A 17,577-nucleotide genomic window follows, 5' to 3' on the forward strand; every position below is an offset into this window, starting at 1 on the left:
CTTTATATTTGAGGGCAGGTTTTTAAAAATTAAATTTTTTTTTAAAGGCCCCAGGTGTTGGGGGAAGGAAATGGCTGCCGCAGGAACAGGGTCAAGGAAAACAGCAGCCAAATGTGCAGGCAAATCCAAATGTTCTGAACCACCCAGCTGCCACCCAGGCTTTACTATGATCTTATCCAAAATTTCACAGCAAAGTCACTTTGAGAAAGAGTGGAGAAAAACCAGGGAAACTCCAGGAGATGCATGAATGCAGCATGATGCTGAGAAGCAAGGAAACAACAAAAACCACCCTGTTCCAACAGCATTGAACTCTGGGCAGATAAGCCAAGCAGAAATGGCCAATGTGTGTGAAGCCACCAGCTGTGATCCCTTGGAGCAATGCATTGGGTTGCTTGTGAGAATAAGAGACCATACTAGCCAGCAGGACAAACGCCATCACCAGGAGAGCCAGTTCCAGCTGGGAGGAGCAAGGAGGAAGAAGAGGCCCAGAATTGCTTTATGGGCTGTCAGCAGCACCATAATCTGTGTGCAAAACATAATGGAGAGATGCCTTTGGAAGCTGTATCTCCCTGGCTTACTGGACCACAAGCACTGGAAATTTGTTGATGCGATTTGTTAATCCCTTCCCACATTCCATGTTGCATTGCCTCAAACACAGACCTAGTGTAGCTGGGGAAGACTTAGCAGACTTGAGTCTGGCCTCTAGGAGGCCTCAGGGGAAAGGCTGTGGCTCAATGGCAGAGTATCTGCTTTGCGTGCAGAAGGTCCCCGGTTCAATGCCCAGCATCTCCAGTTAAAAAGTCCAGGCCATCAGAGACCTCAGCAGGATGTAATGCTATGGTATCTAACCATCAAAGCAGCCATTTTCTTCAGGGGAACTGATTCTGTGTAGTCTGGGGATTAGTTGTAATTCTGGGAGGTCCTCAGGCCCCACCTGAAGGCTGGCAACTCAACAGAGATACTCTCTCACACATACAATGATCCCCAGCATGGTGCCTGCCAGAGTATGTCATAGTACCCACTTCCTCCCCCAAATAGTTTCTTCCTCAAAAATAAAGCTGATCTTGGTTTTCCTCTACCTCACTGGCACAAGAACTGCTTCAGAAAATTCAAGCGGCATCACATTTTGTATGTGTGGAATACCCATTCAGAAAGAGCTGCTTCCATCAAAGAACCACTTAGCTTAGAGCTTCCTGCTGTTTTGTGATCAGCTATGCCCCCAGCCCCACAATGGCAAGCATTTTGTGGTGGTGCTCACTCTCTATTTTAAAATCCCAAAGTATCCGCAAGCTCAACAAGGTTGGGTACCCTGCTCTATACTCATGGGGGCAAGAAGAAAAATTTTGCCTTATCACGTGTTTATTTTCAGAACAATGTGGACGTTAAGAAGATTGGCCTAGGAAGAAGAAGAGGAGTTGGGTGTTATATGCTGACTTTCCCACTTAAGGAAGAATCAAACCGGCTTACAATCACCTCCCCCTCCCCACAACAGACACCCTGTGAGGTAGGTGGGGCTGAAAGTGTTTGCAAAGAATTGCGACTAGCCCAAGGTCACCCAGCTGGCTTTGTGGGTAAGAGTGGGGAAACCAACCCGGTTCACCAGATTAGTATCCGCCGCTCATGTGGAGGAGTGGGGAATCAAACCTGGTTCTCCAGATCAGTCCACCGCTCCAAACCATCGCTCTTAATCACTACACCACGCTGGAGAGGAGCCAATTCAAATCCTCTCTCAGCCATGAAACTCACTGGGCGCCTTGGCCCAGTTGTAGGCTCTCATGAAGTTGGCTCACTTCACGGTGTTATGATGTGACATTTGCGAGCGGGACCATGTGTGCCCACCAGAGCTCTCTAAAACGATGGGATAAAAAAAAAAACTGACCAAGTTGAAGACGCATTTTCCCTCAAGCACCAACTTTCGTAACAACTCAGTGGATCTACAGCCCAGTAAGGACCAAAAGGCTGTCTTAACCTACCTGCTAGAAGCCAGTGAGGGGACAAATATCCCAAAGAGAGAGCTGGATTAAAATAGCTAAATAAATCTTTAATATTTTTTCTAATTGCAAATGTACATAAATTGCACAGCCACATAATTTCCCCCCCTCTCGACACCAACTATTTTCTCTGTACATTATTACATTTTTTCTTCTTTCAAAAGAGACTGAAGGAGACTTGTCAGCAGTTGTTCCTGCTCAGCTTTAGAATTTTTTTAAAAACATCCTTACAAAAAATCATTATTATTTTTTGCTTTGTTTCCTTTATAAGAGGGTATAAAACATTTTCTAACTGCATTACCAGGAACAAATATTGGCCTAGGCAGATATACAGATAGAGAGAAAGAGAGAGGTATATCTTAAGACAGTGACTCAGACAAAGGGGGGGGGGAAATCTGACAAAGAGACATCGGAGTCTCGCATGGAGGCACAACACCTTACCATGGAACATTTACAACTTCTCTTGGCCTTGGCGAGCCTGCTTAGGTGGCACTGGAAATTGCCCTTCTGAATTAATAGGCTGCGTTCATCTTGGCTTGGTTTTGGGCCAGAAGGTTCATCCGCCCTGACGTATGGAGCTGTGTCTTTTTTCCTACGGGTTTTTTTTTTTTTGCTAAGGACTCCTGCCCCCCCTTCTTTGAAGTGCCCTCCCAGTCTGATAATGCTTATGTACTGAGTAGAATGGATCCATCTGTGTGGAGCAGGCCTTCCAAGTGCCTAGTGGTACAGGCGACCTGCAGCATCCCGAGCAGGAAACATCTTCAATAGCACCTGAAGGGACCTTCCCAACAGGCTAAACTTGTGAAGATTAGAGAGGTTTGGGAGACAGGAAACAACACCTTCTACACCGTGCTCACAGGTGATGAGTTTTTCCCTACAAAGAACTCATATTGTTGCTGTTTTTAAAGGGAGGGAGGAGAAATTCTTTAGGCGACGTAAGGCCTGCTCACATTTTGCTGCTTGCTGCCCTGGAACCAGTTTTCTCTCCAATCAGAATTTCAGCAAAAGCCAGTGGTTGGAGCATCTTGGCAAATAACAGAAAAGACCAACCGTGCAGTTGGATCTAAACAGAAGATGACTTACTGCCCCAACAACCGAAAGTCCCGGCCCCAATCGCACACCCTTGTGTTTTTGGGGCCTTCCCACCATTCCAGTGGATGGGAGAGATCCATACACCATCCCTTTTAGAATTGGGGATTGCCCCCCTTTTGTAATGGATCACACAAGTATGATCAAAGAAGTATACATCAGAGCACTACTGGCCCACCTTTGGATCAGAGTGAGAACGTCTCTGCTGCACCCCTTCTTTAAAAAAAAGTCACTGTCTTGATGTTCGTTACCTAATTTTTGGCTCAAGTATGCACGGGCATATTTGGTCTCTCTCTCTCTCAGTCCTGTCTGGCCTGGTCTACAGCAACATCTCAATCAACGCTGTGGTGCTAAAAAAAAACTATTTAGGCACATCCAACTGTTCCAGTGTGTCACCATGCATCTCACGCAGCCACACTTGTGATGCGCATCTGACTTCTGCCGGTAGTTCCTGACAGCAAGTGATTCACGCACAGGTCTCCTTAGGTGGAGTGGGGCAAAAGTGTTTTGATCATTGGCTTCCATTGAAAACAGTGCCCTGTACAATACCTAGGACAAGCCAAGCAGGGCTCATGCGCAGGTCACACGTTCACTTCATGCACAGGAAGCACTGCTGGTAGACCGGTCCATTAGCAGGTTGCCAAGGTCTCGGCTGTGCCTTCCTGGCTAGAATACTGCCACCACAATTGTGGGTGGGGGGGGGGGGGAGGCTGCAGAACAACAAGGACTCCCAAATACTTCTTGGGATTTCTTGGATTCCAAAGTGAACCAGAGATGCCATACCCAGGAACTGGCCTCTTTTCCCCAGTAGCCACACTGGAACTTTGAACTTTAGTCTGGATTTATATTTTGGCTGCCCCATCCCCCTTCCCCCATGCCTGCTAGTAACAAATCCTGTCCCAAACAGCAGACAGCACCAAAACCGAGTTCATGTTGTACTGTATCAATTGGGCAAAACTAGTACATTACAATCATACACTTGGGAGTTATTTCCGCCCCCCCCCCCAAAGAAAATCTGTACGACTTCTATTCAGAAAGATCTGTGTATTTTTTTAATTACATTTTTTCTGTTATATTATATAACAAGTTCTTACGGCAGAAAGCACAAGAACGGAGAAAGAACCAGTGGCGTAAAGGGACCGATTATTGGCTTCAGGCCCGTCTCCCTTGGGCCGGTGGGACGACGTCAGGGGACGAGTGGGAACTGCACTCTGCCACGCTCACCCACGTACAACTGTACAAATAACAAAACAAGGGGAACCCCCTCCCCCAATTGCAGCAGGTTTTTGGGGGAAAAAACAAACCTTTCAGACCTTTAAAGCCCTAAGAGGTTGGATGGAACTTGGATCAGTTTTTAAAGAGCTCTGGCCAAGAATTGTGCAGGGATCCATGGCAAACTGTCAGTGGCTGGATGCGACTCTGCTGAAGGTCCACGTTGCTTGGCGGCGGCCGCAGAGGTCAAGCGGCGAAACTGGCTTTGGCAAACTCTTCCCCGCTCAGCCCTAGTGACACCGAACATTGCAGCAAAGAGCAGGGAGGCAGTCAGAGGAGCCCGGGACATCGGTATGTCCAATCCGCTACCGAGCACTTAAGTGACGGGCTGCGTTGGGTCACCCAGCTTGCACGCGCAATTAAGAGGGTGGGGAGCCCAAACCCGCGCACGGCCGGATCTTCTCCGCAACGGCATCTCACCCACCACAATAAACCCATGTAACCCTAGGCTGATAGCAGTGGCTACAAGCGAGGCCCTGTCGTGCAAGGATCCCTCCCTCACAAAGGATGCTCCTTCCAGAATCCCCTCCCTGACATTTTTAGAAATAGTGGCACAGCCTTTGACAAAGAACAACAACCGCTTGACAAATTTATGCAGTCTTTTGGCCTGAGGTCCTTGGAGTGGGCGTCTGGCTGTGGCGGCCGCCTGCGCAATTAAAACTCTGTACCAAATACCTTGGAGCGCCGTGCAGGGCCCTAGGTGGCCTGGGCTTTCAGCTTGGGGGCCTGAACTGCGTCCACTACCCGGTCTGTTTGATACAATCTTCCGTGGCATTGTGCATTTAAAATACTCCGTCCTACAGATGAGCTGGTGTATTTGGGGAGCTGGGCGGGTGGCATTAGGAAGGGGTACTCTTAATGTTGACAATCACTGGTGCCCGTTTTAAAATATCAGTTCTTTTTTTTTTTTTTTGTATTTTGGAGAGATTTGGGTGCAGCAAAGTAACATGATTGTCTGAGAATAGGAGAACATTCGGTCCCGGGTGGGAGAGCAGTGCGGATTTGAGGGCTTCAGGTTTTTGTTTTTTTTTAATTGAGACCACAGCTCCTTGGAAAAATGTCCTTTCTTGTAACAGTCCACATTTGTGGGTCTGGGTGCAGAATTTGCACTAGCCTGCACGCTGGTGCTGGCCCATGCTTAACACCAGGCAACTTAGAAACTTTTTCTGGAGCCACACAGAATTCAAAGATGTCCTGTTTCTTTCAGATTCTACGCACCAAAGTGCCAACTGTGTTCTCTTACAGGGTGGAAGGGGCAGCTCCCCTACACATCGTCTTTCCCTGGCCTTGTAACAAACAAGACACTGAGGAGGGGAGGGGGCTCATCAGGACTGACTGAAAGCAAAACCCCAGCTACGAGGTGGTTGGAGGTTAGTAGCGCAAGGCCCTGCCGTGAGTGAAGGTGACCCCTTTCCACTAAGCCACAAGCAAGCAGTTAGGAGCGGCTAATCCTGGCTTACGGCCGCCCAGCGACTCTGATAAGGGGAGACACTTTTCGGAGGCTGCTGTTCTTGTCGGTTATTCCCTTTCGGGCCTTCGCGGTGGTTAACTTCCCACGCAGCACCCACTCCCACTTAAAAGAGGACAGTACTCCAGAAAGTGGCCTGCTTTGGTTTTGGGTAATTTTTTTTCCTAATGCATACTGTGAAAGAAAAGAGATAGTAGTTACCAATCTTCGTTCTTCCAGGTAGCTGATTTTTTCCTCCTCTGCCTGCTGCGGGCCAATACTGTAGATGGCACGGATACCCCACCTTGTGCCCCCTTGTCCGCTAATAAACCATCAGGAGGGCCACATGATATAGGAAAGGAAGGCAGGACCCTATTGTTAGTGGAGGTTAATTTGGCCAGGGGGCATGAACGTGGTGCCGGGGGGCAGCTGAGAGTGCTCCGTGTGCGGGCCCAGACTCAACGATTAAAGGTGCTTCTAGGCAAAGGAGTATTTTTTTGGCATTAGAGGCCCTGATTCAATAATTAAAGAGCAGACCAGGGGACAAGCAGCATTGGCACAGGAGAATCTGCTATAAATTCTGGGACAGAAAACCATGCTCACCTTTGCCATTTTTTTGTTTTGTGCATACTGTTTCATATTTTAGTGCTTTAATCACACAATTCCCATTCTGGGAAGCTGCTATCTGGACATGACCTGAAAGGTCTCGCCTGCTGCTTCCTAAGGGGGTTAAGTCGGGCTGTGACCCCTAGCAAAAAGGGAAGCTACAACCTTATTTCTGAGGCCACACCCTCCTCGCCTTGAAAACAGGTGAGCTGCTCCCCGGCAACCTCCCTTATCCCACCTGGCAAAATCTCAACTACGAACTAAACCAATGCAACCCCGCGTCACTCAGGTCTTCTCAAGAAAGCCAAGCTAGAGAAGGCCTCCGGGCCAAGAGGGGCACCGATTCTGAGGCCAAGTGCTTTACTGCACAGGCGCACAGCCAGAGTCGGGGCTGCTGCAGCACAGAATTCCTCTGTACGGAATGCTCTTGAACATTCAATTTCCTTTTATCAAAGCGGTCGCTTCCTTATCAAGGAGAGAAATGGACCGGTGGCTTCCCCAGATGAAGGCAAATTTAAGAACATCTAGGTGCAAAACACTACTCTGTCATCCAACTCTGGCAGACTGAGTCTCATGCATATCGGAAAGGGAAGAGGTCTGGCAACAAAGGAGGCTCTCTACTTGCATATTGCTGCTGTGTCAGGGAATGCCCCAAACTCAGAGGGTCACAAAAAAACAAACCTCTCATTTAAATCCAGCTTCGGTCATTCCTTGAAGCCACCTGACCGTATGTCAGGGCACTGGCCAATCTAGCCCTGGGCGATCTAGACCAAGCGTCAGCATCACGCCAGGATCGCTGACACAGAGAGATCCTATCCTAACCCCTGCAGTCCTTTCAAACAGGTGTCTGGGATTCAATGGGAAACTTTTAGCAAGCCCCCCTCTCGGCCTGAGTCACATGCATGGCGCTTCTGCAAGCAAAGCATGCCCTGGCTGTTCCACGAGAAGGAGCAGGTTCACTGTGGGGAACGGGACGGCCCATGGAAAGGGGAGGGACTTTGATGAAGGGATGGAACAAATCCCGAGGCAGAGATACCAACGAGAACTGCTTTGTGGGACGGTGGGCAGCACAGCCTGGAAAGTGGAACCGAGCAAGAGAGAAGAGCCCAGCGCAGCGGTGGAGCACAGGGGGCTCCCCGACCGACATCTCCACCCCCGGGCCACTGAGCGCAGCCTTCCTGCTTCCCGTGAGCTCGTGCTAGCATGTCCCACGGCCTGGCCCAGCTCCTCCCTCTAGGACGGCTTCACGAACCAACAAGGCCCTTCCAGCATTCCCAGCTGTGTCCTTTTGGGCAGCTCGAGTAGGAAAAGGGCACTCTGTTTCCACACTTTGGATCGCCGCCATGTGGTTTTATCCCCTGGCACGCGGCTTGATCTTCCCGTCCCTTGAACGCACGGGGGCGCAGGTCTCGACTGTCATGTGCACCATCTTTGATGAAGAGGGTTGCGGGGGAGTTTTGTCCCCTCAACGTGGGGAGGGCCAGGTGGGGCAGCAACCATCTCTGAACATGGCTCACCCCTCCGCCTGCGGCGGCTGCTGCTGCTTGCGTGCTCTCTCGGGCCAGACTCTCTCTCTTTTTCTCTTGCAGCAGCCACTCCCGCCGCTTAGCAATTGCTGCTGTTTCGGAATTCGCCGTTCTCTGTAATCTGCAATTTAGTTGGGTTTGTGGGGGAGATCCCGTTACGTGTCTGCATGCTGTACCTCTCTTTCAGCTGCGTGAGGGCACTCATTAGCCGGGCATTGGCTGCATCCAGTGAGGCTATGCGCTTCTCCTGCGGCAAGAAGGGAAAGAAGGTCAGGATAAAAATGTGACGGGTGAATCCAAGGGGGGGGGGAGCACCCTGGTTTCTGTTCTCTAGGCAATTCGGATTCTGGGCTGTTCCTATCACAGGGAACACGAAGCCGATGTGATCCAGGAGGGGTACCCTTTTACCCATTATCTTGCTTTAATATATCTAATGAGCACCCATGTGACAGATGAATCCAAGTGGGGAGGGGGAGCACCCCGGTTTCTATTCTCCAGGCAATTCGGATTCTGGGCTGTTCCTATCACAGGGAACACGAAGCCGATGTGATCCAGGAGGGGTACCCTTTTACCCATTATCTTGCTTTAATATATCTAATGAGCACCCATGTGACAGATGACTCCAAGTGGGGAGGGGGAGCACCCTGGTTTCTATTCTGGCTCAGCGGCAGAGCCTCTGCTTGGCATACAGAAGGTCCCAGGTTCAATCCCCGACATTTCCAGTTAAAGGGACTAGGCAAGTAGGTGATGTGAAAGACCCCTGCCTGAGACCCTGGAGAGCCACTGCCAGTCTGAGTAGACAATACTGACTTTGATGGACTAAGGGTCTGATTCAGTATAAGGCAGCTTCATGTGTATTCTCTAGGCTATTCGGATTCTGGGCTGTTCCTATCACAGGGAACATGACGCCGATGTGATCCAGAAGGGGTACCCTTTTACCAGTTATCCTGCTTTAATATAGCTAATAAGCACCCACAGGGGGGTTTATGGTAACATGCAACTGTAGATTTGATCTTGTATAAGAACAAATGTATACATGCAATCATTCATCTTATAAAGATTTCTCCATGACACACTCTCTCTCAACAGCTATTTGCCACAATTGATAAATACAGCCTATGCAAGGAGGGGCCGTATGAGCCCTGAATAGCAAATTCTGTTTTTGTTGCTCTTCAAAGAGGCACCTGGCTGGCCAGTTCTGGAAACAGGATGCCCCTTGGAGACAATCCAGCGGGGCTCATCTTACAGTCCTGACTGATAAGACAATGTCAATTAAAAAAATCATTAAAGGGCCGGCACCTCAAAAGATGATAGTTTTACGTGGCTCAGTGGACCGCAATAGAGCCAACTCTTTTTTGGCCCACGGTCGTGCCCTCTGTGACTCTGGATCAAGCAGATTCATCTCCCTCCCGTTTCCCCGCCCGTACCCAGCACAGCTCCCTCCTTTGCCTCGGCCCGAAATGGCTTTGCAGCTTGGTTGATGAAGATCTCTCCGTGACTTGTCTGATTTTCGATACTGAATAGTGCCCAGAGACTAATTAACGAGCCAGCCAACCGGTGTCTTTGCACAGGCCAGCAGATTCTCTGATTGCCCGCTAATGACACCGAGTCACCGGGGAGGGGCACACATTTGAAATTAGAAACTCGGCAAATCCCTGGAGCGGCTTGGATCACACTTCTCCCTACCCAGTTTCCTGCGGGGAGAGCTGCTGTCACCTCTTGGCTCTCCGACAGCCTGAAACATAGCAAACTAGTCAGCAAAGACCTTTCCCATCTTACTGCGTCACCGCAGGCAGCCACTAAAGGCAGCAGGCAGACTAGGGGTGGGTGGGGTGAACCTGACAACTCTTGTTTGTCTGATGGAGACCCTTGAGGAAGCAACAAGAGGGTTGGGGCAGCTGTCATGCTTCTTGGGGCTGCAGTGCTGACCCCAAATCTATGAAACTGCCTTATACTGAATCAGACCCTTGGTCCATCGAGGTCAGTATTGTCTACTCAGACTGGCAGCGGCTCTCCATGGACTCAGGCAGAAGTCTTTCACATCACCTACTTGCCTGGTCCCTTTTACTGGAGATGCCAGGGATTGAACCCGGGACCTTCTGCATGCCAAGCAGATGCTCTACCGCTGAGCCACAGCCCCTCCCCTATGTGGGATGATCATATCGGACATCAAGCCCGAAGGACCCACCTGTGCATCTATGATCTTCTGCTTGGAGTCCACGGTTGCCTGCATTTCCGCGTGGTCTTTCTTCAACTCCTCCTCCACTGACATCAGCCTGTTGCCGGGAACCAAGTTTAAGGTTAGGTTTTTGCTGCTTTGGACTGATTTCTCATGTACCCCGTTTCTAGCTACATGGTTGGGCAAGAACATGTCTATGGCAAAGGGTGCAAAGCAATGAATTGCAGAAGTGAAACAAGTCCTTCACAGGGCTACACCAATGTGGCTACCTTGGCCAAATGGAGAAAGCGTGTGACCAACTCAGCATTCACTTTGGTGGTCTGCACACCTTCCATCTCGTTTGTGAAGCTGGCAGGGAACTGGGCTCGTTCCCCAGACGATGGACCCTGCTGCAAGGTCTCCCTTTATACAGTCTGTCCTTTACCCATCCAGAGACCAAAGGTCTAGAAAGAGGGCTGGCCTTGGAAAACTCAAGCAGTGATTCTTGGGTTGGTAGTTGAAGTGTTAACTGGAAGCCCTTGGGTGGAGGAATCCCCTCATCAATCCAGATTCTGCTCCTACCTGCTGATGATCCCCTTCATCTGGATCTCCTTGTCTTCCTGCTGCCGGCGCAGCCTCTCCTCGCTCTCCTCCAGCCTCGCCTGATATTCCAGCATCAGCTTCTGGGTGGTTTCCTCCTGGCATTTGAAGCGGGCTTCGTATTCCTCCAGCTTCTTGCTGGAGATGCGCAGCTTGTCTTGCAAGACCACCACGTCCTGCTGATACTGAAGAGACAGGAAATGTTCAGTGGCCAAGGTCTCCTCTTCCCGCCCTTCGCTGCCTTCTTCCCCTGCCTAGCTCCTCCCCTCCACCCTGAACAGCCTGCTCAAAGCCTTTGCCTTTCCATCCAGCCTTCTCTCCGTCGAGGCCCTTTGGGAGGAAGGTTGCAAGTCTGCCGTGTGGAGAACACCTTTTAGCAGAGCTGGAGTAATGTTGACAGGAGTTTGGGAGAAGGCAAGCTGGACCCAAGAATGGGAAAGGCATCTGAAGGGGCATACATGGTGTGCAGATGTTTTTTATGCCAAGGGCACAATCTATAAATGTGGAATTTGATTCTGTAAAGCATCTTAGGATCTCATGCCAACAGCTGTCTGTTGGCAGCAGGAGCAGAGAATGCACAGGACAGCGGCGTTGTGCTTTGCACTGTGTAAAATGAGACGTTACCAGGAAGGAAGAGAAATGGAATGTGGACTGTGTAAGGTGCTTCCCCCCAACCCCCCTGATTTTACACTGCTGAGTAGGCTGGCTTGTCCTACTGTTCAGTGAAGTGGCAAAGAGGGAGAGCGTGCAGGGCTTGCCAGGGTGTGGGGCTATGCCAGTCCCATACACAACAATCACCTTGGAAGGGCAGAGATTTTTAAACCTGTTTTGCAAATGCAGGAGACGGGGTGGCGGTGGCTGATCTAATACAAAATACATTTAGATTTTTTTAAAAAACCACCCAAATGGATCTATTTTTTTTTAATGTCTGCCACTGCGGAGAACAGAGAGCACACAGCCGTGGGGTTACGACTTGGCAAAAGCCATAACAAGCCAGAGCCGTCGGACCCACTGGCCAGTTTCTGGCCCCAGCTGTGCAATACATCTGTTGCCCTGAGTGGTCTGCAAAATGGTACGTTTCAAGGCCAGGAAGGATATTTTAAAACTGATTACAACTTCACAATAAGTAACATGCTCCCTGCCCCCAGGGCTATCTGGCCAAAACAGCAATGTATATCCATGTAAATGAGCTGGTTCTCAAAAGCGTCGCACTCCAGGGTGACCACAGATGGGTCCACAACCTAGATTCTGAAGGTCTGGGGTTACCATGGATGGGGGAGTGGTGTCCCTTTTCCTCCTTCTGAAGACAAAACCAGAGTTGTGGGGAAAGACCCTCTTTATTTTGGAAGTCCCCACCCCCAACTCAGTTCCCCAAAACCTAGGAGGCTGTGGAGCAGGGAGGAAAGAGCGATGGAGTAACATTTCAAATGGGGGAGTTATGGGGGAGAGCACACTCCTTCTCAGGGCGTCAACACCACAGTGAGCTTTGGCGTAACGGACAGGTTTGGAAAAGTGCTTATGTCCTCAGAGAGGGTGTGTGGAGGTGGTGGGGAGAGACAGCCAAGGTAAAGAAGTGCACTGAGCTCATTTTTTGAGGCCTTTCACTGGGCCTTTCCCCTTCAGGTAGGAGGCAACCAGGAGAGGGCTGTGCTGTTACACCCTGTTTATCGAACTCCCTCCCAAAGGAGACCCGCCTGGTGCCTTCTCCCGTTGTCAGGCAAAGTCCGTCCTGTTTGCCCAGGTGTTTGTAATGCACATTTGGTTGTTCTCCCTTCCACTCCTGAGTGGAAGCAGCTTTAGCAGTTGTTTTTAGGCTGTCTTGGATTCTACATTGGAAGAGAGACAGCACAGAAATAGGGCCTAAGCAAATGGAGCTTTTGCATGCTGGTGACTGAGAGAATGAGAACAGCATCACGCAGGGTGAGAGGTGGAAATGCCTAGCTCTGACCAGGAGGGCCATCGTGATTGTAGACATGGGGCTGAATGATCAAATCTGCACCCATGCATTGCATTTGCTTGTTTGTTTGGAAGGGGTGCCTGCGGTGTGGAGCCTCCAGCGTGCAAATGCAGAGGAGAAGCATGATGCACCAGCCACACATTAAGGCAAGTGCATGGGGGTGGAGGATAGTGCCACCAAGAAAGCAGGTACAGTGGTGGTCACACATGCTTCATTCAGAGTTTATGATCCCCTTTGGTGACAAGGGATATAAAACTGAACACGCACAGAGTGATGCTTGAGGAGGAGCAGAGGGCAGCAGTTAGAAGAGCACTGATGGATTGGCTTCCAATATTAAACTGGGTGGCAGCTCAATAAAACAGGGAAAATCCCCCTTTGGCAGCACCAACTGTGATGAAAACTGATGTTGCGGGTAGACCTCTCCCCCAAAGTGGGTGGTTTTCTATTCTACTCCTTTCACTCTGAGAACCACTTGCCCTTCAGATTTTTTCCCCTTTAGGTGAACTCCAAAGGTGTTTGAAAGGTGCATCTTGAAAATGTAAACAACCAGATTTGTACTTTGGTAAATGGGCCAATCGAGGTCCTCCACTAGGGTTCCTCATGGAATACTCTTGTCATGGAAAACCTTGGTTCGACACTGTGTAATGTCCAAAAAGGCCCATCTAGTTCTGTATTGTCTGCTCTGACAGGCAATGGCTCCTCAGGATCTGAGCTAGAGAAAGGCCATTTTTGCATGGTAATTAGCAGCGTGTTCCAGGCTGAATTGCACTGCATATTTTTTTGAATTTTGCACACTGAACCATCTTTCCGGAAGTGACTGCAAAGCCAGTGCTTACCTGCTTCACATTACTAAAGAGGCCATTTAACGCGACCTTTGGTGTTTGCTGCGAAGAATCTCCCTCAAGGAACAATGCAAAACAACAGAGGCGCATTAGCTATGCATATGCTAATAGCTATGCAAACAGGAACAAAGGAGCAGGCAAGTGGGGGGAAAGGAATTTCTCCTTTTGCGTCGGGACCATGCAAAGGCATTTTTAAAGTCGCATTTCAAAAAAGAGCTTTGAGCGAGCATCAAAATTGACCCTGCAAAAATGGCCAAGGAGTCTTTCCAAACACATTCTACCTCCAAGATCCTTTAACAAGAGATTCTGCCAAGCACCTTTGGCATGCAAAGCACGTGCTCCGCCAGCCACTGAGTCATTGTTCCCTCCCCGAGCTCTGGCCCCTCTCGTCCTCTTACGCAGGAGCACTCTGTGCTAGTCTGGGGCCAATCAATCCCAAGTGCTCCTGTCTAATGCTGCATCCCTGGGGCTTATGTTCTATTCAAACCATCCCGTTTTTTACGGAAAGGCATGCACATGGCGCATGTGCTGCCTGATTCCTGGCCCACTGGTTCCAGGGACTGAGGTGCAAAGGAGACCCGAGTGGTCAGAAAGGCAGCCGTTTCACAGGGGCTGCCTCTCTCTCTCTCTCTCTCTCTTTCGAGACGCGACCATCGCGTCCCGGCCGCTGTTACCTTTTCCCCTTGGCTGAGCTCGTCTTTAGTTCGGCCCTTATCCCTGCGCTTGGGCTCGGGGTCGCTGCTCTCGTCTTCCAAGAGCTGCACGTTCATATTCAACAGCCAAGCGGCCGTGCGGTCCAGGGCATTGGGGTTCACAGGAGAAGGGGCCTAAAATGAAACATATAACCATAGCGAAAAGGGGAGGGGGGAGAGGGGAAGGGGGAAAAGGAAAGCGGAAACCAAAATGGACATGAAGCGAAGAACGACTTTGAGCCTCAAACACTCATGTTTTGGCCTAACCCATCCCAGTTTTTTAACAGAGGAGGCACAACTTCACTTTTACACCCCAAATGGTCTGTTTTCAGAGTGTAAATCTGTAAAAACTAACTGAGCGCAGAGGAGCCCACCCATGTGTTTCTGCATCTGTTGTGTGCATGTGCCTCCTGTTTTCAAGGAGGCAAGCAATAACGGCAACTCATTCAGAGATTCAATAGGATAGCTCCTCAGGCAATAGTTAAATTCTGCTGCCGCTATGCATCTGTTGTGACTGGCTAATCCAATCAAATACAATGCAGAGATAGACAGGGCTGGTTCCCTGCCCCCCCCCCAGCAATGACTCATTCAGAGATGCAATGGACAACCTCCCAGCTGGGTGGGTACTTTAGGCTCATAGGAATCTTAATTAAATATTTCCTCATGGCAAGCAAGGTGTTTTTTGCTTGCAGTATACAATTGTGCCATGAGCAACAGTCTACGAATATAGTAGGTCACAGGATAGTCAACTGCCGTTGTGTCCCATGATGTATGTGCTCCACCCCCTTTTTTGTGCTTCCACAATCTCTGGTCAAACTGTTGGGTCTTTGCAGCTGCACAGAAAAAGCGCAAAGCCTGTTTGATCTGAGACCACAGAGAGCTGCAAGCAAGACTCAATCATATAACTTTCAAGTCCCCGATAAAACAAAACCAAATATCTTGTCTCTGGGGAACAAACTGGGTGTCAGAAGAATCTGCTTACCTAGGGAATGGGTCCGTGTTAGCACAATAGCTTGCGCACTGCTACTTTAAAAAATATTCACCATGGAAGAGGACATGCCAGTCAGGGGACAGGTGAATGGGGAGCCTTTACTGGGGAAGTGGGTAGGGCAAGCCTCCATCCTTGGCCCAAAAGATGCCTCCTGTTGCCACCAGCAGCTGACCAAGGCCTCCTCCTTCCTCATTAAATCATAGAGTTGGAAGGGACCACCAGGGTCATCTAGTCCAACCCCCTGCACAATGCAGGAAATTCACAAGTACCGCCCCCCATACCCCCAGTTGCCCCTACTCATGCCTAGAAGATGGCCAAAGTGCCCTCCCTCTCATCATTTGCTTAAGGTCATAGAATCATCACTGCTGACAGATGGCCATCTAATCTCTTCTTTAAAACCTCCAGGGAAGGAGAGTTTACCACCTCCCGAGGAAGCCTGTTCCACTGAGGAACCACTCTGTTAGAAAATTCTTCCTAATGTCTAGACAGAAACTCTTTTGATTTAATTTCAACCCGTTGGTTCTGGTCCGACCTTCCAGGACCTGTCCTGCCCATGCTCTGAGTCTGTCCTCTGGGATTTACAGCGGCAAGCGAAGCATTCAAAAGCTTGGCGGTTAGCTAATTCCAACGGTACCCAAAGTAGACAAAGCGGTTTGGGGCAGGCCTGAGCCCATGAGATGGCACTGATTCAGCATGGCATGGGATGGTCAAGCTGGCACATGTAAGGGCAAAGCAGCACTCAGATGGAAACAGAGGGACTGGTTGCTGCCACGGGAACACAGGCCTGAGAAGGAGCAAGGCTTTCCTGGAGGTCTTCAGGCAGGAATGGGGGCCAAAGCACACAAGGCCACGCAACCCCTTTGGTGGCTCAGGGACAGAAGCGGGCCACCGGACCCGGTTCCTGGTCCAAAGCACTTCCCCCGTCCCCCTCCTCCAACTCTTCAGTCCAGCTTGAAGGCCGGCTCTGCCTGGCTTCCCACCCACTGACCTGCTTGTGCATGGTGCGCTGCTTCATCTCTGGGCTGTCGCCCTTGGAGGAAGAGGACTGCTGTCGGAGCCGTGCCCCACTGCCTGGCCAATCGGGCGAGGAGGAGAGCATGCCCCCGCTGGACGGCCTTGGGTACTGCATGGTGTTCAGCAAGGAGGGCGGCGTTCGGCCCCGTGTAATGGGGGGTGGCGGAGGAGGAGGCGGCGGTGGCTGGTCTATCCGCCTCTGGGGGCCGCCGCTGTTCTGCCGGGGCATCGTGGGCTGCCCGGCCTTGTCCGTTAGCGAAAGCTGCCGGCGGGCAAGTTCCCCCGCTCGCCGGTTAAAGTCCTCGGTGGCGGCCGGGTTGGTGAAGACATGCTTGTTAGCCACCAAGTCCTCACTGTTGCTGTGGGAGCTGAGCGAGCTGTGGCACTCAGACCCGGAGTCCGCCAGGCCCCGGGGCGAGAGCGGCAGCCCCGCTGCCATCTGGTAAACCGGGTTCTGGAAGGAGAGGGGAGCCAAGAGCTGGGGCCGGCCGGGGGCGCTCTCAGCGTTGGGCGTTGTCGGGGTTTGGCCCACCCGACGTACGGTGGCCATGCCGGCCACGTTGTTCTGCTGAGTTCGTGCGCTCCAGACACCCGGGACCTGCCCGATGGAGGACTGACTGTCATTGAGAGAGTCGGCTGTCCCTGGTATGGTGGCCCCACTGTCCAAAATCCGATTGTCTTGCAAGTCCACCATGGAGAGGCTCTTGCTGCCGTTGGGCATCTGCACATCGGGCTCATTGGCCTCCGAGTAGCTGGAGCTCCGGGCAGGCGAGGGCTGGGCCCCCGCAGACCTTGTGACAAAAAACAAGTCCTTGTTTTCAGGGGTTGGAGACGGTAACCGTGTGAAATCTATCAGACTGTGAGGAAATAAAAATGCATAAGGAGAAGGAGGAGGAGGAGGAGGAGAAAAAAGAGGAGAGCTGTAAATGCTACAAAAGGCAGCAGAACCTGGTCACAGGAAAGCAAGCAAGCAACCAAAAAAAACAGCATTACTAATGCTCATGCGGAATTCCAAACAATGCGTAAGCTGAGGGTGGGAAAGGTGGGAAACTGTTCTCCATCCTAACTGGCTCTCCATCCTCTTCCTAATCATCCTGCACATTTCTCTACTGCTCTCAGTGGCTGCCTCAGTCTCGACAGCCATGAGTCCAGCAGATGCTGTGAATGCGCACAAGCACACATGCAGATGCAGCATCGTAAGAAAATATGGGGGCCAGGAGTGGAGAACTAGGATGCCTGCTCAGCAATTGTCCACCCCCCCTCCCCTAAATGATGAGATTACAGGCAACACAGCTATCGAACATACCTTTGCAACCCTAGAAACCTGGCTGGGGACCTTTAAGCCCCTACGGGTTTTAGCAGGAGGGGCTGAAGCCCACCCTCTGCTCTCCT

General features: G+C 50.7%; 1 protein-coding gene across 6 annotated transcripts in view; it reads right to left on the reverse strand.

Annotated features, from left to right (window-relative positions):
- Positions 1-5,263: 5,263 nt before the first annotated feature.
- DAB2IP (DAB2 interacting protein) overlaps positions 5,264-17,577 on the reverse strand; it is a 242,401-nt gene continuing 230,087 nt past the window's right edge. For 2 of the 6 annotated variants that reach the window (XM_056860257.1, XM_056860262.1), the window contains 5 exons: positions 16,160-17,042; positions 14,163-14,315; positions 10,672-10,874; positions 10,120-10,207; positions 7,600-8,178 (listed from right to left, as the gene is read on the reverse strand). In XM_056860257.1, the coding sequence (XP_056716235.1) occupies positions 8,011-8,178; positions 10,120-10,207; positions 10,672-10,874; positions 14,163-14,315; positions 16,160-17,042 (1,495 nt within the window). In that variant the 3' untranslated portion in view covers positions 7,600-8,010. Of the gene's footprint in view, positions 5,995-7,599; positions 8,179-10,119; positions 10,208-10,671; positions 10,875-14,162; positions 14,316-16,159; positions 17,043-17,577 lie in introns of those variants that run through there. The other 4 variants (XR_008933770.1, XM_056860259.1, XM_056860258.1 and 1 more) reach the window with 4 other exon arrangements.

The sequence above is a fragment of the Euleptes europaea genome, chromosome 14 (assembly GCF_029931775.1).
Source record: "Euleptes europaea isolate rEulEur1 chromosome 14, rEulEur1.hap1, whole genome shotgun sequence".
In the NCBI taxonomy this organism is placed as follows: Eukaryota; Metazoa; Chordata; class Lepidosauria; order Squamata; family Sphaerodactylidae; genus Euleptes; species Euleptes europaea.